Source organism: Symphalangus syndactylus, chromosome 10, assembly GCF_028878055.3.
Source record: "Symphalangus syndactylus isolate Jambi chromosome 10, NHGRI_mSymSyn1-v2.1_pri, whole genome shotgun sequence".
In the NCBI taxonomy this organism is placed as follows: domain Eukaryota; kingdom Metazoa; phylum Chordata; class Mammalia; order Primates; family Hylobatidae; genus Symphalangus; species Symphalangus syndactylus.
Window position 1 is genome coordinate 134,313,670 of NC_072432.2, and position 21,368 is coordinate 134,335,037.

The 21,368-nt window shown below is 49.8% G+C and overlaps 1 protein-coding gene across 13 annotated transcripts in view; it reads right to left on the reverse strand.

Annotated features, from left to right (window-relative positions):
- ANK1 (ankyrin 1) overlaps positions 1 to 21,368 on the reverse strand; it is a 241,754-nt gene that overhangs the window by 48,138 nt on the left and 172,248 nt on the right. For all 13 annotated transcript variants that reach the window (XM_063610965.1, XM_063610964.1, XM_055296053.2 and 10 more), the window contains 14 exons: positions 19,594 to 19,791; positions 18,032 to 18,130; positions 17,533 to 17,631; positions 16,886 to 16,984; positions 15,613 to 15,810; positions 14,948 to 15,046; positions 14,124 to 14,222; positions 8,728 to 8,925; positions 6,099 to 6,197; positions 4,334 to 4,432; positions 3,989 to 4,087; positions 2,018 to 2,110; positions 1,556 to 1,628; positions 448 to 471 (listed from right to left, as the gene is read on the reverse strand). In XM_063610965.1, the coding sequence (XP_063467035.1) occupies positions 448 to 471; positions 1,556 to 1,628; positions 2,018 to 2,110; positions 3,989 to 4,087; positions 4,334 to 4,432; positions 6,099 to 6,197; positions 8,728 to 8,925; positions 14,124 to 14,222; positions 14,948 to 15,046; positions 15,613 to 15,810; positions 16,886 to 16,984; positions 17,533 to 17,631; positions 18,032 to 18,130; positions 19,594 to 19,791 (1,576 nt within the window). The remainder of the gene's footprint in view (positions 1 to 447; positions 472 to 1,555; positions 1,629 to 2,017; positions 2,111 to 3,988; positions 4,088 to 4,333; positions 4,433 to 6,098; positions 6,198 to 8,727; positions 8,926 to 14,123; positions 14,223 to 14,947; positions 15,047 to 15,612; positions 15,811 to 16,885; positions 16,985 to 17,532; positions 17,632 to 18,031; positions 18,131 to 19,593; positions 19,792 to 21,368) is intronic.

Consider the following 21,368-nt stretch of genomic DNA (forward strand, 5'->3'; position numbering starts at 1 on the left):
CATTACTTCCAAAGCCCATCACAAAGAGGTTCAAACTACGGGTCAATCGGCTGCCTGCACCTCTGACTGCCTCTTTGTTTCTCTCTCCTAGCTTGAACTGGAGCTGGAGCCCCGGCCCTCGATCTTGAGGGGTCGGTCATTGCCACCCAGGAGTGAGTGCCAAGGCTTGTGATCTCGAGCTGACGGAATGGAAGAACAACAGCTCATGCAGTTATGATCACAAACACGGTGGCATGGGCACAGACACAGAGATGGACAGGCAGGAGCTGCCCGCCAGGCATGGGGCTCATGGGTGTGAATACCCTGGTTTAGCTGAGCTCCTGGCTCCAGATTATTAGCTGTCAGAGGAAGATGGAAAGCAGGAATGGATTAGTGAGCATCTGGGTTGCTTAGGGTGAAATGCACTCTAGTGAGAAAAGACCACAGGAAACAGAAAGCGTTTCATACCCATTATAGTTATATGAGCAGTTCCTGGAAAGCAAAGGAGAGCAGAGTTGAAAGAAGGACCACATTGAAGGTAGTTAAAGCGAGAGGAATATATTATCCAAAGGAGCACCAGAAGCTCTGCTTCTCTAGTTGACAAAGTTATACAACCATGAAATTATCCAGATGGAAGGGACCACTGAGCTGATCCAGCCCACCCCACTATTCAACATCCCCAGAGTTGAGGGTCCTACTACTCAACATCTCCATCTAATTAGTGCTGAAATAAGGTTTGTTGGGGGTAGGAAAAATACTAGAAGCATTCTCTAGTTCATACAAGCTGAGACTATAGTAATTTCTTTCTTTTTCTTTTAGAGACAGGGTCTTGCTCTGTCACCCTGGCTGGTGATTACAGCTCACTGCAGCCTCAAGCTCCTGGACTCAAGCAATCCTCCCACCTCAGCCTCTGGAGTAGCTCGGACTACAGATGTGCACCACCACACCCCACTAATTTTTAGTTCTAATTTTTTTGTAGAGACGGGGGTCTCCCTATATTGCCCAAGCTGGTCTTGAACTCCTAGCCTCAAGCAATCCTCCAACCTCGGCTGCCCAAAGTTCTGGGATTACAGGCATGAACCCAGGCACCCAGCCAGACTATAGTAATTTCATAATCACAGAAATAACCCAAAACCTACTGACCCACTATGTGGTCAGAAGTGCAGCTTAAAAGGCATTCTCACAGATTTTGAATAATCCACTTAGTATTCGTTCAAAGCACAAAGAAAGAACCAGGCAGAATTTTATTACAGTTCCTCATGGTGCTGAGACTTGATCTCAGTAGAACCATGCTCCAATTTAATACACATCCATAATCTATGCAAACATACATGTGTTTTTGAAACTTCATGGGATTTTAAATTTAGTCAATGTTCCTTCACCTAAGTATTAATAGAGTAGTATTTTTGACAGTAGACAACAGTTATAAAAAGCAGGTCTCCCCAGTTTCAGTGTCCATCTACAGCGCTTGGGCGTGTTGTAAGGGGACAAAGCCGGCAGGTGGCAGGAAGCCCCCTTGGAGGGTGCCCGGAGCCCTTCTGTCCCCACCAGCCTAAGCTCATTATCCCAACTTTACCTTCATCTTCCGAGACATCCAGGATCTCATCAACTGTCTCAGGGAAACTCATTCGATGCTTATCACTGACTAACTAAAACGAGAAAAAGCAGATAATTCAACCCAAACTAGAGCCGCACACGTTTTTTACCAGCCCAGCGGTTCCCTGGTCACGCCTGTGGGGTTTCCCCCAAATGAAGAAAAACAGACGGAGGAGGCGCTCAGCCTGGAAGCTGCCGGGCAGGAACCACTAGGATGGGACCCGGGAAAACTGGCTTCCCATCTCCCCAAACCCCTTCCACTCCACTGCTGCCCGGAAAGCTGGTCCCGCCCCGAGTCCTCGGGCCGCTAGGTGGCAGCACAGCCCCGCTGGAAGGAGGACAAGCGCCCATCTGTCGGGCTCCACTTCCAGGGTAACCCCAGGCACGCCTGTGCGCCAGGCTGAGTGTGTCTGGGGTGGGTGCGGGGGAGAGGCAGACATACCACAAAACTGGTTTCATCCGTGACGACCTTGAGCACGTCGGTGACAGAAATGTAGCCCAAGCGCTTGGCTATGGCCAGAGGTGTGGTTCCATCCTGGGAAAAGAGCAGCCCGGGTGCAGTCAGACAGGGGATGGAGTCTAGGAGGCAGGGCTGGCTCCCTAGATACAGGTCGAGTTCACCTTCTAGTTGTTCAGGAGGACCTGAGTGGACAGACGTCACCGTGGGGCCCAGAAAGAGATCCCTGCACGTGTGTGTGCCTAGGTGTGTGTTAGCAGCAGTACCCACAGAGACGGGTGTGGGAGGAGGGAGGGCAGCGGTGCTTTTGATCTGCAGCGTCAAGTGTGGGGCCTTGCAACCCAGCAGAGGAAATCTCCCAAGGAGAAGTCAGGCTCTGCTAAGTGGGAACCCACTGGGAAGGAGGTCAGGAAGTTGCCAGATGCAATTTTAGGAAGATGAGGACAGAAGGAGGCTGCTTGCTGCTCCCAAAGTCTGTTCTTGGTGTCAGTGATGGGGTATTAAAATAGTTGAATTAATTCATATACTTCAATGAACTCTAATCAGAATACTCAGAAATCACAAATCACCAGAAATACAGGGCATATTTTCTACTTTGATTCAAAGAGAAAGAGCTAGGTGACCATAAATGGATACTGAGGCTTGATTTTTCTTTTGACTTCTCTACTTCTAGGATGTGCCTTGGGCTCCGTTCAGATTCAAGCCCAGCTGCAGTTGCAATTTCTGCAACCCCATCTACAATCAAGAGTCCACTTTTGTGTGTGTCTGTGAGACAGAGTCTCCCTCTGTCACCCAGGCTGGAGTGCGGTGGCGCGATCTAGGCTCACTGTAACCTCTGCCTCCTGGACTCAAGTGGTTCTTGTGCCTTAGCCTCCCGAGTAGCTGGGACTACATGTGCCTGTCACCTCACTCGGCTAATTTTTTTTTGTATTTTTAGTAGAGACAGGGTTTCGCCCTGGAGTGTTGGCCAGGCTGGTCTCGAACTCCTGACCTCAAGTGATCCACCTGCCTTGGCCTCCCAAAGTGCTGGGATCACAGGCATAAGCCACCGCACCCAGCCAAGGGTCCACATTATTTCAGAGATAGAAGCAGACACAGAGATAATTTCACAGAACCTCCGCATGGTCAGATGAGGAAGCTCATACTGAACGATGATTGCTGATGTCACTAAAGATAACCTCAAGCCCTGAAAGATCAAGAACCACCCAGGACATTTAACTATGTTCACTTGTACCATACTGAAAACAGTTTCACATATTTTAGAATGGGTTTCAACAAGTATTTATATATATGGTATGTATGTGTGTGTGTGCATATACATATGTATATGTACGTGTGTGTGTGTGTATATATATATATATACACACACACATATATTTTAAGACACAAGGTCTTGCTCTGTCTTCCAGGCTGGAAGTCAAGTGGGCAACTGGAAAATGGACACTGAACTGCAGTGGCACAATCACAGCTCACTGCAGCCTTGACCTCCTGGACTCAGGCTATCCTCCCACTTCAGCCTCCCAATTAGCTGGGACTATAGCTAATACGTGTCACCACACCCACATAATTAAAAAAAATTTTTTTGTAGATTCAGGCACTCACTGTGTTGCCCAGGCTGGTCTTGAACTCCTGCCCTCAAGCAATCTTCCCACCTTAGCCTCCCAAAGTGCTGTGATTACAGGTGTGAGCCACTGCACTCACATTCAAGAAGAACATTTTAATAAACATAAAAGAGGAGGGTAAATGGTGCTTAAAAGGAAAATGATCAATTCACCAGAAAGAGGAACTGATCACAGCACCCCATCCCCAGGGTATCCAAGGTAGCTGTGGCTTTAGGGTGCTGCAGCCCCGTCCAGGCCCCAGACATGTGCATTAACCTCTATGGTTAGGGGAGATCACACAGGGCTGCTGCCATGGGGAGCAGTTTTCTAAACTCAGGAGAGAGAGTGTACTCACCGAGCTGACCTCGTTTGGGGAAGCACCGTTTTTCAGAAGCAGAGTCACGATGTCTGTGTGTCCCTGCTGGGCTGCCTGGTGCAGGGGGCTGTATCCTAGCTGCAAAGCAAGCAGACATTTTGGCAGGGCTAGCCAGCCATTAGGCAGAGACCTGCCCACACATGATAGTGCCTGTCCATCTTCGAAGTGGGATGTTAATAAAATGCATTTTCCCCCTTTCTTCCTTCAGGGTCCATGGTGAAAACTGTGGTGGAGCCCCTAGTACTCCCAGAGCAGCTCTGGCTGCACCCTGATGTGGCATGGAGAAAGGTCAGCACAGGAGTCGGGGCTGGGGCACCCCTGTACCTTGGTCTTGGCATTGACATCTGCCCGGTGCTGCAGCAGAAACTTCACCAGCTTGATGTTTCCATAGTGACTGGCCACATGGAGGGGAGTGTAGCCCATCTGAAAAGCAGATGAGAAGGAGTGACCTCCTCTCCTGAGCTGGGCATCACATGAAATCCTTCCCAAAGCAGCCGATTCAAAGACAGAATGGACAGGGAGCCCCTTGAAGGCTGACATTGACAAGCTGAATGGCTGCTGCTGGGCAGAGACCACCAGGCTGAGATGCTTGTGGGAGACCCAAGGGGAGACGTCAAGCGGGCAGCTGGAAAATGGACACTGAACCGCGAGAAGAGGGCTATGCTGGGGTAGTCAGTGCATGGGAGATCTGAGAGCTATGGAGGTGAGGGAGGTCCCCCAGGATAAAGTGGAGGGTGAAAAGTGGGGCCGAAGGAGTGAGGCAGAGGCAGAAAAGAGGGAGGAGGGAAACCCTGAGAGAGCAGCCTCACAGAATCCCAGGGGAGCTATTTCAAGAAGGAAGAAACAGCCTTCAGGCCTGGGAAGGGTGCTAAGATGAGGGCAGATGGGGATGTAGGGTCATGGTCACTCCAATGACAACAGGCTTTTTCCATTAGAAAGCTGAAATCCCATTGAAAAACCCCCAAAAGGCTATCCAAGTGACTTAGTTGTGGTGTGATGGAATTTACGGGAACTAGTCATTGCTTATTGAAATGCATGGGCTTGGGACATTTGCTCATGTGAGTCTGGGCTGTTCAAGGAGTCGGTCCTGCTGAATTTTGTGGTAATGCCTCCCATGGGCCGGCAGGCCAAGGCCCTCTGAGCTCCTTGGTCCCAAGTGTCCCGGGAAGCTGCTGCCAGATTCCAGAGACCGCCCAAGCACAGGTCCTTCCCATAATGGGATGGCTTTGGGATCCTCAAGGCCATTCTAACCCACAGGACAGGGTGTCTCTGTGCAGGACCCCAAAAGACTAAATGGGGCCCGCAAGTGAAGCCTCAAAGATCCAGAACATTCTTGGATTTTAAGCAGATTCCTGTGGAAGCTGCAGGCAGTTGGAGACAAAACAGTTTCCAGACTTTTCTCAGGGTGACTTCAGCATAACATTGTTGCCGGCATTTCTGTGCTACTCTGGAGGGGGCGGGAGATCCTGGTACTGTCACTGTCCCTTCCTTTTAATATGGTTCCCTTGGGGGGAAAAGAAACAAAATGTAGCTTCTTCCATGAAGCCCACCTCCTTGCACCAACTGAAAACACCCTCTCTGCACTCTGTGCTCCCAGCTCCTCTCAACAGTAAATATCAAATTACGCTCTTCCTTCCTGTCCCTAGCAATCACCTCCACACCAAACTGCAGACACCTCGATGGCAGATTCCATTCACATAGCTCCTTGCACACACCAGAGGTTCAAAGAAAGTTGAACTGGATTTAACCAAGTGCTGGAAGAAAAGGGGCTAAGCTTTTGTGTGGATCTGGGGAAACTTGACATTTTGACATGCTGACTACTCATGTTAGACAGGTCTTAGAGTCATGATTAAACATTCTTCCCACTTTCTCACTGCAGAGGCTCAAAGGTCTAGCAAACTTTAAAAAATCCCCAATGGGAAAGTAAGATAATTAGGAGTAGTGTTTTCAAACTCCACTGCCAGCCCTAGGAAGTGGCAGAGAAGAATGTCCCACTAGGTCTTTGGGGTTTCAAAGCTCCGTGGAAGATTCAACTCTGAAGTGTGAGCAAGGAGTCCACACAGACTGAAGTTCCAGCTGCCTGCCTTACCCGGGTGGTGGCGTCCACCATGACACCGTGTTTGATCAGCACATCTGCCACTGGAACGTGGCCTTCTTGTGCTACCAGATGGAGGGGAGTGAGTCCGCTCTGCAAAGAAAAAGACGTTCATCACCTTCTAGCAAGTAAAGAATTCCAGGCCACAAGGAAAGAGCTCTGAGGTCTGGGAGCTGAAGCTGACTTTGCAGTCACCAACTAGTTATTTGGCTCCAGGCAAAGCTCTTCTTGTTCTGGGCCCCAATGTCCTTATCTAAAAAGTAAAGTGGTTACACTAGACCAGGGGTTGGCAACTTTTTCTGTTAAGGGCCAGATCATCAATATTTTTGGCCATGTCTCTGTATGACTAACATTTAAATGAATGGGCATGGCTGTGTTCCAATAAAACTTTATTTACACAAACAAGTGGTGGACCCGATTTGTCCCACGGGCCCATAGTTTGCTGACTTCTGATCTAGATGAACTTTATGGCACTTTCCCATTGTTGGTGCTTTATGGACTTCCCAATAAAGAATGCCCCATTTCCATGGTGAATTTCAGAGCCCTGTAGCCTTGGTTTCCTAATCTAGACAATAGGGGTTATCATGGATCCATCTCAGGGGCAAGGTGAGGAGCGCTGGAGAAAGCACAGGTGAAGCACATTGAGAGGCACACAGTACTGTTTAAATGGCTGGGCGCGGCGGCTCATGCCTGTCATCCCACCACTTTGGAAGGCCGAGGCAGGTGGATCACCTGAGGTCAGGAGTTTGAGACCAGCCTGGCCAACATGGTGAGACCCCCATCTTTACTGAAAATACAAAAATAAGCAGGGCGTGGTGGCTCATGCCTGTAATCCCAGCTACTTGGGTGGCTGAGGCAGGAGAATCACTTGAACCTGGGAGGCAGAGGTTGCAGTGAGCCAAGATTGCACCACTGCACTTCAGCCTGGGTGACAGAGCAAGACTCCATCTTAAATAAATAAATAAGTAATGAACCATACTGTTATCACTGCACAGCCAGTGCTGGCATGGTCAAGAGGGCAGAGCATCCCGCCAGGGGTGAACGGACCATATTCTTGCATGTGGCATCACAGCTTCCTCAGGAAGGCGGTAAGGTATCAGAGATGTTGTTTGATATGTGGGCACCCACAGGAAAATGTCAGAAAATTCTTCTCTCCCCTGGACTTTGCCTCAGTACCCTTTGCCTCAATACCCTTTGCTAACGTGGGACCAACAAAGCTGGATTTCTCTGCAGGCACAGACGGTGTCCCCTCTGCAGGACTCCACTTGCCCTCCTCTGCCTTCTGCACACCCCGCAGGCTGACCAGAGGCTTGTGGGCAGTCATGACGCCCCACCACACGCCGCTGCAGCCAGAACTGGTGGGCCTCTCCTGCAGGCAGGTGGGGGTGGCTCAAATGAGAACAGCCCTCGGTTGAGGAGTGACTGTGTCAGCCTCTCAGGCGGGCGCTCTGCCTCATTCTTGAGCTAACACCAATAATCTGCCTTGTGAGGGTGGCGTGTGGATGACAGAGTGGGTTTCCAGTCACCTTACTGTCTCCTTGCAAAGCTCACATTAAGTGGGGCAGTGAAGGAACCCAGAATGCCATGAGATATAATGAATATAATGGTCCTACCAGAATGGTTCCCGCACTGGGGGTCAACTGTTCAAATTTGTACAAAATGTGCCAGATTTTGTACAAAATCTATAGGTTTTTAAGAAATCTTAAGTTGCCCTGAAAATGCTTGCCTTTCTGAATGTGTGCTATGTGCATTTATCATCAAAGAAGTGGTTCTTCACATTGCATGGTTCCACGTATATGAAATGTCCAGAACTGGCAAATTCCTAGAGACTGAAAGATTTGCGGTTGTGAGGGACCGGGGGCTCTGGGGGAAATGAGAAGTGACTGCTAACTGGTATGAGGTTTCCTTTTGGAGTCATGAAAGTGTTCTAGAGTTAGATCATAGGCTGCTGAATTCTGTAAAAATACTAAAAAACATTGAATTGTAGAGTTTGAAAGGGTGACTTCCAGGTGAATTATATTTTGATAAAACTATCATTTTAAAAAGAAGTGATTTTTAGTCTTTTTGGGGGGTCACACATTCCTTTGAGAAGCTGAGAAACACTATGAACGCTTCACCCAGAAAACTGCTCACGTGCCCTTCCTCCCCAGATGTGTGCGCAATTTCAGAAGGCTTTATCCTCACATACCTATTGTCGCCGGAGTGAGAACTCCTAGTGTACAGGTCAGTATTTTTAAAAATATCTTTCCCCCACGGAACATAGAATATTTACTCCCAAATGACAGAATGCACTCCTGAAGGTAGGCACCGGCCTATATTTGGGAAAGTGTATTATGGATTTTAATATTGATCTTTCTGCAGATCCTTAAGTCAATCTGTTTAGAAAGATCAGCAAAGGCTTTGGCATCAGAAAGGCTCAGAATCCTGCCACCTTGGGAATAAGCAACCTTTCTGACTCTGTTTATTCATTTATAAAATGAAGGTGAAATGTACACAGGGCTGTTCCAAGGATTACACACACACACCCCTAACTCAGAACCTGGGCACACATAGATGCTCAATATGCAGACACCACACATTGTTATCCAGCACTCCAGGGCAGACCCGAAGACGCCATGCCTACCTTGTTCCCCAGGTTGCCATTGGCTTGTTTCGAGAGCAGCAGAGCCACCATCTCTGCGTGGCCCTCCTGGGCGGCCAGGTGAAGGGGCGTCACACCTTGCACCGACTCAGCGTTTGCTGAGCCCCCATACTGCAGCAGACTACGGGCCACCTCCACCTGGTTCTGCTTGGCAGCGATGTGCAAAGGGGTGTAGCCATTCTGAAACAGAAGAAGCCACCCAGAGCCTGGTTACAGGAATGCTGAGCTGAAAATATCAACACACAAGCAGGGGCTGAGTCTGGTTCTTGGCCAGCTGGACACCCAATGAGCAGGGCTGGCATCACCCAGGAGCAATTTAGGTAAACAAACAAACAAACAAAGAAAATCCATTTGATTTGGAGACAGCTCCTCAGGCTTGCATAGCCTCTATATGTCCATCTTTTTTCACCATCTGTTTTCTGTTATGCTTTGACAAACTGCTGGACAGGAAGAGAATAACTGGAAGGCTGGGTAAGGAAATGAAAGATTCTAATTTCTTCCTCCCTGCAATAAGAGCCAAAAACCCAAATTTTTCATAAAGAAAAAGAAACAACGGCCCCTTTTCTTTCCCAGTGCAACTGGGCCAAGTGCTGCCCTCTGGGCCTTGCCGGCATTAGGCAGGGTGGTTTAAGGGACATGCACCTGGCAAGGGACTTGAGGATGTGGGACAGTCCTCACTCCGTTGTTAACTACCTGTGTGACCCAAGGCAACATATTCCATGACCTAGACTTCCTTCTGTATCTTTTACGTCATTAAAAGTGGATAATAGCGTCTCTCTTGTTCATTTCTCGAAGTTGTTAGGTGGATCAAACATGATACTATATGTGAAGGTATGTTCCAAAATTAAGATATAAAAAGTTGGCAGGGCACAGTGCTCATGCCTGTATTCCCAACACTTTGGGAGGCTGAGGTGTGAGGATCACTTGAGGCCAGGAGTTTGAGACCAGCCTGGGCAACATAGCTAGACCCTATCTCTACAAAAAATAAAAATAAAAAATTAACTGGGCATGGTGGTGCATGCCTGTAGCTACTCAGGAGGCTGAGGTGGGAAGATGGCTTGAGCTAAGGAGTTGGAGGCTGCAGTGAGCTCTGATCGTACCACTGCACTATGGTCTGGAGCAGAGTAAGACCCTGTCTCTACCCATAAAAATTTTAAAAAGTAATGCACCTGTGTGTCATGGTTTTGCAGTGCACTGGTTTGCAAGACATTATAATTGCACAATGAGATGAAGGAGCGTGCCTCAAAAGTAAATCAACGATGTCACTGTGCACTGTTTATTTAGCCGATTTTCGTTTTTATTATTATTATTGATAGCAAGACTGTCTCAGTGAAGGAAGCAGCGCATGGGTTTACATTCTGGAGCACACTCCTTATCTCCCTGCAGGCAAGAGACGGTTCCCAGGTGGGCGCCTTTGCTCACCACTGCCGAAAACCACTTTCACCTGCATTTTTTTTGAGCTTCATTAAAACCACATAAGGTCACTAGGGCAGGCATTTTTATTATCCTATTGCGTGGAGAAAGAGGCCAATTCTCTGTAAGGTTAAGTGCCTTATCTAATGTCACATAGTAAGCAGAACAACAGATAACCCAACCTTGACCTTCTGATTGCACAGCCCAGGTAATTCCAGCTAGAACAGTGGTTCTCAAACTCTGATGTCTACACAAATCCCTCGGGACCTTGTTAAAATGCAGTGTCTGATTCAGAGGCGCTAGGGAGGGCCCGAGATTGTGCATTTCTAGCAAGCCCCCAGGTGATGCTGACAATGCTAGTCCAGGGATCACACTTTCCGTAGCAAGGCCCTAGGGCACTCAGGGTTAAGGGCAATGCCAGGCTGGAGGACGTCCTGGACATGGGCCCACCCAGGCCCATAGCAGATGGCTGCCCAATGTGGGATCTGTCTCAGGGCACGAGATTTCCCCACCTCGGCCAGCATTCCTCTGGCTGAGGACTGAGTTCTCCCTGCCAGCCACTCTCGTACTGTGGAAACCAACATTTCTGATTCTGCCAGGATCACTGGTCAGGAAGAGGAAAGGGAAAGAAAGGGGCTGGCCAAGGCAGTCAAAGCCCTGGGTACAGGGAAAGCTCAGCAAGGTGGGCCCACAGGCGGCTTTTGTGGTGAAATGAAAAGTCGTGACTTACCCAAGGAACTGAATTAAATTGAAAAATCATTCTCTTTGAAGAATGACATGTGATAATCCTTTCTAGTATTCTTCCTTTTTAATTTGATTATGTTATGAGAAAACATTAAATTGTTCTTTGTAGGTTGTGTTCATGTAACAAGATCATTTGGATTATAATAAGTTTAATTAAACAACATGATTTTTGCACTGTATTAAAAGAGAGCAAAGGAATGGGGTGCGATGCCACAGATCCAGCCTGAGATGCAGGGTCGGCTCAAAATGGAGCTAAGCCTCCCCACAATGGGACAGGGAGCACCAGTCAGCGCCGGCCCAGAGAAGGTTTTCACTATGTAAATGAAAAATAAAACCCTAAGCCTCCATCTGGGCCAAAGAGATCCCAGAGAAACCTTAAAAACTGAATTCCCAGCCATGAAGGAAGGGAGGTTGGACACGCCTTGCTATACCCACTCCCTTTCGGAGTTTAGGCGCAACTGACCGCCATTCATGTTAAAAGAGATCATAAGACTAACCAAAGGGACTCTTTGTGACAAGACACCAAACTATCAACAGGACCCAAGGCCACGGTAGGCAAGGGCTGAGTCACATGCCCCCTGGAGGTCCCTCGGCCCAGGACCCTGGTGAACAGACCCTTCTCTCAACTTAATTCTTTTCTGCTGATTCCAAACTTTTAGATAAAGCTTTACTCCTTTAACCAACTGCAAATTAAAGAATCTCAGAATCTGCCTATAACCTCTGGGCCTTTCTAGGTATTTTTGTCAATATATACCTTCCATGTATTGATTTATGTCTTTGCCTGTAACTCCTGCCTCCCTAAATGTATAAAACCAAACTGTAACCCACCCCAGACACACTTTCTCAGGACCTCTTGACACTGTGTTGCCCAGGGCCATGGTTATCACATTGGCTCAGAATAAACCTCAAAAATACTTTATGGAGTCTGGTGTTTCCAGTAATAACTACATGAAAGCAATGATTATTAGGCCATCTTCTTTTTTTTTTTTTTTTTTTTTTTGAGACAGAGCCTCACTCTCTTGCCCAGGCTGGAGTGCAGTGGTGAGACCTTGGCTCACCGCAATCTCTGCCTCCCAGGTTCAAGCGATTCTCCTGCCTCAGCCTCCCAAGTAGCTGGGATTAAAGGTGCACGCCGCCATGCCCAGCTAATTTTTGTATTTTTAGTAGAGACGGGGTTTCACCATGTTGGCCAGGATGGTCTTGAACTCCTGACCTCAAGCAATCCACCTGCCTTGGCCTCCCAAAGTGCTGGGATTACAGGCTTGAGCCACTGTGCCCGGCCCTATTAGGCCATCTTTTAATGTACAAAGGACCATCACGTCATAAATCTGCAGTGTGTTCATGGATGTATCCTCAGGAATCTCAGGCCACCTGGGAAGCAGTGATGTCCACACTGGCAAGGCCAGCCCCCTGTCCTGCCCAAGGGTAGGCCTGCCCCGGACATGGCTCAGGCTACCAGGTAAACCTCTGGTTAAAATTGAGATACAAGTGCCACTGTCACTCTCAGAACACGGACTGCCCCTCTGAGCTTCCCCAAAACCAGGACTAAAAGGAACAAATGAACTTCTGCAGGTGACAAGGACAAGGACAACGAGGCTGGAAAGTCACGGAGAGGGGAGGGAGGAATGTGTGCCCGCAAAAGGCTCTTCTTTCCCAAGGAAATGAGCTCATCCTAAGGAATGCACACGGAGGGAGCTCTGCCCAAATGTTCAAACAACATTAGCATCAAAATTAGAAAGGGGAGGGTTTGGTTTGGGTGCAGAGAGATTTGCATGTGAAATTCTACAAAATTGCCAGACTACTTTGGAAACTATTTTTTGCCATGGAAACAAAGCCCATCTGTACAGGGTTTGTGCTTGGATTTAGTTATCTTTAAATATAATGAACCTGGCTCCCGTTCCTTTTATATAAGTAGGGGAGTGAGGAGGAGGGGAGTCCAGGTTTTTATTTTTAGAGGCAGGAGTAAGTCGACATCGCAGCAGGGCTGTGTGTTCCCCCTGCACAGCGACGTGGGGCTCACTGCAGCAGCAGCGAGGACAGGAGGAGACAGAGCTGTCGGGAGCCGGCGTTTGTAGAAGAGTGATGCTGCAAGATGGGGACACGCGTCTGTCCAGGGAGGGACAATGCACCGAAGCCGCGCACTGGCACTAACGCTCCCTGCCTGGGCTGCGGTGGCCCTAAGCCAGCAGGTGTTGGCTGGAGTCACACGGGGTCCCACCCCGAGGCTCCTTCTCCGTGGCACTTGGATGCCTGCCACATGACAGATCTCCCATAAATTATCCTGTTTCCCGTGCGCCTGGCTGCCCCATAGAGTGTGGGGACTGCGTGTGGCTTTTGTCTTCCTGGCCCCGCTCCCTCTCCTCTCCCCTTCTCCCCGCTGGCTACCAGTCCCGTGGTGCCTATCCCTACACAGCCTCGCCTTCCCACAGTGGGCAGCCTGTTCCCAAAAATGGTCCTTCCAGCTTTGTCCTTGTACTACCCAACCCTGTGGGGTCTTTGAGAAGCAACCCATCTGCTCCCTCCTCTGATTCCCTCAAGGGTCACAGAACCTGCTGCTCTGAGCAGCTCGCCTCCGAAGCTGGTGTGAGGCTGGGCCAACGTGTCGCATATTCAGGTGAGCCTCCCCACAAAAATGCCACCATCTAAAAGTCTGATCTCAGAGAGAAATTAATTTGGAGGTGATCATTCTCATTTTAAAGAGGTCCCTTGCTTCCAGGTTCCAGCAAGCTCGCCAGCAGCCCTGAGGATTTCTCAAAGTACGGTCGCTGTGGCCCCAGCCTCAGAACCACGCAGAGAGTAGGTTAAAAATGAGGCTTCCAGGCCACACTGCACAGTCCCACGGAGTCAGAATCTAGCAATGCTAGAACCAGGCTCACCACTCCCCAGGGATTTTTATCCACACTGACCTCTGACAGTCAGTTTACAAAACCCAGCTGACGTGCAACTGCTTGGGGACACATTTGTTGTATAAAACAAGTTCCGCCTCTGCGAGGTAACCCCTGGCTGGGAATTGTTACCCACTTCCCATCCCACTCCTGGGCCCTGAATAGTGTGAATACAGGGCAGGAAACATGTGTGAAAGTGAGGCGTGATTTCTGAGGTAAAAATAGCAACAGAACGCAAAACCCTTGGGCTGCTGTGGAAACCCCCCTCCCTGAGGGACTGGAAGGTAGCAGGTGACCTGCTCTCCAGGGGTGGCTGGGGAGACGGGCCGGCCTTACCCAGGCAGGGCTGTGCGGGGAGCCGCCGCGGGGAAGCAGCAGCTTGACGATGTCCAGGTTGTTGTGATGGACGGCCACGTGCAGGGGGGTCAGGCCATTCTGCAGGGGACGAAGACAAAAGAGGCCAGCTGTCACTCCCACGGACTTTCTCCCAGGGCTCCCTTTAGGCATGGGAGCACCTATTTTATACAGTAAAATCCTGTTTAAAATCCTTCCCAGGCCAGTCTTAACTTGGAGTCACGACAAAATGTCATCGGCAGGACCCAGAGCTCTGTGGGAACGGGGGGGACATGGGCAGTGAGATCAATACACTTGCCCAGAGAAGGCCATCGGGTCTTTCTAAAAGGATAAGGCCTTTGACAGAAAGGCCAGTCTTTCCAAAGGCCATTCTTTCTCGATGGCTACCCATGGAAATATAAAGAGGCCGGGTGCAGTGGCTCGCACCTGTAACCCCGGAGCTATGGAAGGCTGAAGAGGGAAGATCACCTGAACCCAGAGTTTGAGACTAGCCTAGGCAACATAGTGAGACCCTGTCTCTATAATTTTTTTTTAAGTTAGCCGGGCATGGTGGCACCTGCTTGTAGCCCCAGCTACTCAGGAGACTGATACCCGAGGATGGCTTGAGCCCAGGAGTCAAAATTGTAGTGAGCCGTGATGGCACCACTGCACTCCAGCCTGGGCAACGGAGCGAGACCCTGTCTAAAAAAAAAAAAAAAAAAAGATGGACAACACAGGCAAGAGATGGAATCTGCAAGTGCTGAAGTCCATCCTCTGTCCTTGCCTCTAACCTGAGAGCTGCAGGGGAGGGCGGGGTTCAAACTCACTTTTCCGGCAGCATTCGGGTGTGCGTCCTGCTCCAGCAGCAGCTCTGTCACCCGCACCTTCCCATACTTGGCCGCCACGTGCAGAGGGGTAAATCCTTTCTGAGGAGAAACACAGGCTGTCAGGACCTCGGGGCCCCAGGGCTGTCCTCCCTGGAGAAAGGGCCCACGGCAAAGGAGGCTGCACCTCTGCTGGCATGGAGAGGCCAATGAAAGCAAAGGCACAGCCATTTTTGAGCCCTCCGGGAGGCCGAAGACCTCAGGAGTTGGCAGGCATTCCTGCACTTGCTGGCAAGAGGGTCTCAACCACCTCACAGTGGTAGTTGATTGCTGGCTAGCTGAGGGCAGGGTATGAGTCTTAATCCTTCTCATATCCCCAGAACCTGTCTGTGACTTGCCCAAAGCAGGTTTCGACTAATAATTGTGCCATGATAAATGTATGAAGGCTGGCTGGGTGTGTGAGAAGCTGTGGTTGACCTCCCGTTTTGGGGAAGGATGGAGACACATCGGGCTTGCAGGTGGTGGCCAGCCTTGAGTATGACGACCCTTCCAGCTGCTTGCAGCACCATTGAGGTGACAAAGAGAACCAGACGGGAATTCCCCTCCGAGCTCCAGGCCTGGCTGAGTGAGCCTGTTGCTTCCTTAGACCGCGAGGGGGAAGGCTGTACCTTGGTCATGCAGGCCTGGGATGCTTCCTTTTCCAGAAGGGCCAGGGCTGTTTCCACGTGGCCCTCACGGGCTGCAATGTGCAGGGGCGTGTGCCCGGCGGTGGTGGCCAGGTTGGGGTTGGCATTATTTTCCAGCAGGAGCTTCACCATGTTTGTGTGGCCGATGCGAGCTGCACAGTGAAGTGGGGTCTGGTCATCCTGGACCCCGAAGGGAAAACAAAGAAGAAGAAACGCTGATGTTACCAAATCCAACTTTTCATCTTACAGAGAAGCAAGGCAGGGCCCAGAGAGGGCAAGTGACTTTCTCAAGGTCACACAGCTAAGGAGATGAAGAGTCAGGATTCAAATCAAGTCTCTGAGTTAGAGGAACCAATATGCTGTATTCTATTGAATCCTTACAACAGCTCTTCAAGTGAGCTGTGATTTCTACCTAATTTCCCAAAGGCCCAGCCCTCCCATCTATAAAATGGGAATAATAACATCTACTTGCTAGGGCTCAGCTGGGATCAAGCGGATAATGTACACGGTTTCTGCGTTTGGTGCATAAGAGGCACGCAGTGCAGTGTGGCTGCTCATCCGTCTCCCACATCCTTTCTGAGTGGATGCGCTTGTCTTTCTGCTTGAACTCTACTTTGATTTTCTCTGTGCTGGGGTCAGGGGAGTCTCAACTGCTGACAGAGAATGAGGACTTTTCCACCCACGCCCCCCCACTTCCTGTTTCTGAATGCTGCTGTCGGGCTGCCTGGGCCAGGTCTCATGGGGCCCAGCTGGAGGCTTCCCTCGAGGGCCCCAAACACAAATCACAGGCCTGACTCTAAGGAGAACCCATCGTGGCCTGTGGTTTGGAAGCCTGCTATTGGCCAAGTGAGCAACTGGCAAACTCCACAGCTCTTCTCACTGTTTACAGTAAGGGGGAGCTCTCCAGTTTTAGATCAAGTAATTCTTGCCTGATTTTCACTGGCAATGCTTTCTTCAAAAGGTTGCCCCCCTCCTTATATGGCAACTGTCATCGTTAGCCCAGGACATACTCAGGCCAGCCACGCACCTTGGACTTTCCTTATTTTAAAGAAATGTGGCTCTCATGCAAAAATATCCCTGGTCTTCTCAAATCCCCTGCAAAGAAGAATCTGAGCACTCAGAGAGATCTGATCGGGATGAAAAGTGATCCCCAGGCCACAGCACTGCAGCCCCGCCTGGAATGAGGATGGGTTCTCTGCACAGTGCTGGAACTGCTCACATCTGAAACCCTTCCCTTCCTGCCTTCACTACTCACCTTGGCCTTGGCATTGACTTTGGCTTTGTTCTGGAGTAAATATTTGGCCACTTCCGTGTGCCCGGCTCTGGCTGCCATATGTAGCGGGGTCTCCACTTTCTATAAAATAACAAAATTATAGAACTGTTCATACATGCCTGCTGTCCAAAACAGCACACACAGAGCTAGGAAGTGTAGCCTGGAGTGGCTTGGTGGGTTTTTGTCCAAGAGGTGGAGTTGCCCCAGCAGGCAGCTCTTTAGCCTGGTGTGTGTGCATGTGTGCATGCGCGTGTATGTATGTATGTGTGTGTGCACATGCGTGCAGGTGCATGCGTGTATGTGAGTTTATGTGTGTGTCTGTGTATTCTAGGTACACTTAAAAGTAAACCCCAGAGCTAATGAATATTCAAAAATGTAAATGTATTCTCAGTGAACACTTATAGACATTCCAAAATTATTGTCCAAAACAAAACCTCCAAGGTTTACAGATGTGTGAGAAATTTAATCCAGAAAGTCAGTACACAGCGATGTCCTCCCCCAGTCTGAAGCGTTGGCTGTTCTGGGAATTGTAGCTCTGTCCCCAGAGAGTAGGCCTGGGAGCACTGGTGAAAGCTGCCCTCTGGGCTCTTGGTCTAGAGGAGCAAGCCCCTGCCTGCCTGAGGGCTTACCACGTTGGAGACGTTGGGCGACGCCCTCTGCTGCAGGAGGTTCTTCACGATGGGAAGGTGCCCCATGAAGGAGGCCACGTGGAGAGGTGTCAGGCCAGACTGAAACAGACAAAGGCGGAGTCAGATAAGTGAGAGTCTTTCCGCTCCCCTGAAGAAGAGAGAACCTGACGGTATCTAACGCTTTCACAAATGGTTTTCCAAGAAAAAGGGAGCTATATGAGGTGGGTTTGCTTCCAAGAAAATGGTTGGAGAAAAAAATTACTGTGGGCAAGTCGTGCCCACTCTTACAACTCGCAAAAATTGTGTCTGATCTTGGAGAGCTCTGTGAGACTTGACTCATGTCCCCTTGTCTAGTCATCCCTGATTCATTCCTTCCAGCAGTCCAGACTTGCAGACACACACACCCCTGCAGCCACACAAAGCTACAAAGAGCGACTCTTGGAGAAGGTGGGTCGGGGGGGACCACAGGCCTGCCCCCAGGCTCTGCAGTCTCTCCTACCTCGGTGACCGCGTCGATCGAGGCTCCCGTCTTCAGCAGCAGCTCCATGACACGGATGTGGTTCTTTTTGCAGGCGATGTGTAAGGGGGTAAAGCCATTCTGCAGCCCACACGAAGGGAGACAGACAAGCAGGAGCTTACACACGGGCCCAAGGAACACCCAGAAGACCACCTGGCTGCTCTAAAAGGCAGCTGCTGCCCAGGCCACCACCAGCCCATAGACCAATCAATGAATTAATGCCAATTGATTAGTCTTATAATGTCAATTAATGCAAATCATGTAAGAGACAGGTGGCTCTCACTTGATGCACTAGATATGTTCCTGAACACGTTGTTTATAAACCTTTTTTAAAAATTTGTTCATATTTTGGATGTACTAAAAGATCCTGCCATTTAAAGCCCCCTAAGGGTAAATTTACAATAAAAGAGTACTTTTGTGAAGCAAATCATGTTCCCTCTTCCCTGAAACCACTGATCATTTTTAGTGAAATGGATTTCTGCTCTAAAGTGTGATGTACTCTGAATGTAAACTCTGAAGGGCAGAAACGTGTATTTGTTTTTGTCTGTTTTTTTCAACGCTTTACCCATTAAGGCAGTGGTTCTCAAACATGGGAGATGGGTAGGGGGGGGGGTATCGTTTGCACCTCATCCCCAAAACATGTGGCAATGTCTGGGGACATTTTTTATTGTCAACTAGGAAAGGAGAGCTATGAGTGCCTAGTGGGTAGAGGCCAGGGATGCTGCTAAACATCCTACAACACACAAGACCACAAATATCGACCCCAAATGTCAATAGTCCTGAGGCTGGGAAATCCCAACTCCCCTACGACAGTATGTGGAGTGCGGGTGCTGCTCAGTGAAAGCTTTTTTGAGCGAGTGAGTGAATGAATGAATGAATGAATGAGCCATCCTCTGCCATCCCTGGAGGATATCCTGCCCCTCAGTTCTGCTGCCTTGGGAAGAGGCAGAGAGGAGATGTAGTTGCGGGCATGCTTAGTGCAAAGCTACAGCCCTACTGGATCCCCAGACTCCCTGGGAGCCCCATCCTGGGAAGGAGGCAGAGGAACCACAGGAGGGATTTGCTCTGGGCCTGAGCTTCCCTTTACACGAGTGCCATGAGAACTGCAAGCCCCTCTGTGGATGAAGGATGCTCAGCTCTGGCCATCTCACTCATCCCCAAAGCAGCTCAGAAAGACACGCAGCCTCTAAGGAATCACTCAGCTCCAGGCCTGGCTCCACTGGAGAGATGCCCCAAGCCCGCACACCTACCATGCAGGATGCTTCCTGAGTCCGGTCTCCTGGGTCCAAACTCACCCCTGACCTCAGCCTGGTCACCAGGGGCAGGGGTCGATACCCAGCTGGGTGTGCAGTGGAGGGTGCAGGAGGGGTGCACACCAGGACCCCACCGTCCAGTGCTGTCACACCCCACTGCTCAGGCCTCGAATCCGGGGAGCTCTGGGCACCTGCTGCCCTTCCCACAGGCCCAGCCATGCCTCTCTGGTCCTGCCCCCAGCCTGCCCTGCCACTCTGTACCTTCTCCAGCAGCGCCCCCCCGCCACTCACCAGGGCTCTGGAGTTGGGTTTGGCCCCTTTATCCAGAAGGACCTTGGCCACCCTGTGGTGTCCACAGTGGGCAGCCACGTGGAGCGGGGTCAGGTGGTCCAGGGTGATATCATCTATCTCTGCGTCGTATTGCAACAGGAGCCGGACACAGTCGAGGTGGTCTCCCTGAGCCGCCATGTGAATTGGGGACAGGCCATTCTGGGTAAAGAGGAAAACACAAGCAATCACAAAGTCTTCTGGGGACCGAGCATGGAGATTCAGGATGATTCCAACGTCACTCCCTACTTCTTCCCTACACGATGCTTCCACAAGGCTCTGGAGGGAGCTTGGCTCACCCTGGCCTCCACGCTCCTGCCGGTCTCTGACCACAGACATTCTCCTTTCCACCTGGCCAAACCTTCAAAGCCATGTCCAGCAGACCCACTTCTTCCAGAAAGCCTTCCCTGATCACCCTAGACTCCTGTCGGCTTTCCTCATCTGCACCACGCGCTCAGACCTTATTCTCATATTTGCCCAATTATATTCATAGCTAACTTTTTAGGGGAGTGTATCTTTTCTCTTTACTTATACGCCTCTTAAGATCAGTGACTTAGCCTAATATTTCTCCTTAAATGCCCTACAGTGCCCAGTACATGCATGTAACACACATCATGGTCCTTAAATTATGTGATTTTGAATGAATGAATGAATGAATGATGATAAAACAGAACTTGGATCTAAATCCCTCTGTTCCTTGTCCCTATCAAATGCAGTTCAGTTAAAGAAAATTCTGTTAAGGATACTCATTCTCAAATAGCAATTTGTTTAAAAAACATAAAAGAGAGAGGAGACTCATCCATTCATTCAGACATTAATTCAACATATATTTATCAAGTGATTAATGTGCACCTGGTATGGGTTAAGCTCTGGGGAAACAGAAGAGAACAGACATAACCCCTGGCCCAAGGAAGCTTGTAGACAGACATGGTGTTGTCTTTCAGTGCCCTGAAGTGGGATGATCAAAGCACAGAGGTGTGCACAAACAGATGGAGTCCCTGATGAAGGAGGGGCACTGGCAGGGAGGAGGTGAGGCCTTAGCTAGGACTTGAAAGGAGCTGAATGGAAGTTCACCAGGAGGACCAAAGGGGAAGAACATCCTAGTGAAGGGAGCAGCGTGTGCAACATCACAGAGGCAGCTACCCTAGGGGAACCCAGGGGCCTCCATGCAGTTCGACAGTCTGGGGCAAGGTGATTGCAAGCATGGAGCCGGGCTGGAGAGGAGGCTGGAGCTGTGCCAAGAAGGGCTAGGAGCTCAGGACCTGGGACTTCAGCTTTTAGAAAGTGGAAAGGAGAGGATTTTCATCAAGGAAGACGCAAATCAGGTTCCATGACAGCAGATGTTAGTGTTACAGGCTGAATTAGGTCCCACAAAATTCACATGCTGCAATCTTAACCCCCAGGACCTCAGAATGTGACCTTGTTTGGAAACAGGATCTCTGGGGATATAATAAGCTAAAATGAGGTCATTAGCATGACTTCTAATCTATGACTGGCGTCCTTAGAAACAGGGAGATTTGGACACCTGCACAGCAGGAAAATGTCACAAGAAGATGAAGGCAGAGGTCAGCATGATGCTCTATAAGCCAAGGAAACCAAAGATTGTGCCCAAACCACCAGAAGCTCGGGGAGAGACCTGGAAAAGATGTTCCCTCACAGCCTCAGAAGGAATCAATGCTGCCAGGCACTGTAGCTCACCCCTGTAATTCCAGCACTTTGGGAAGCCAAGGTGGGCAGAT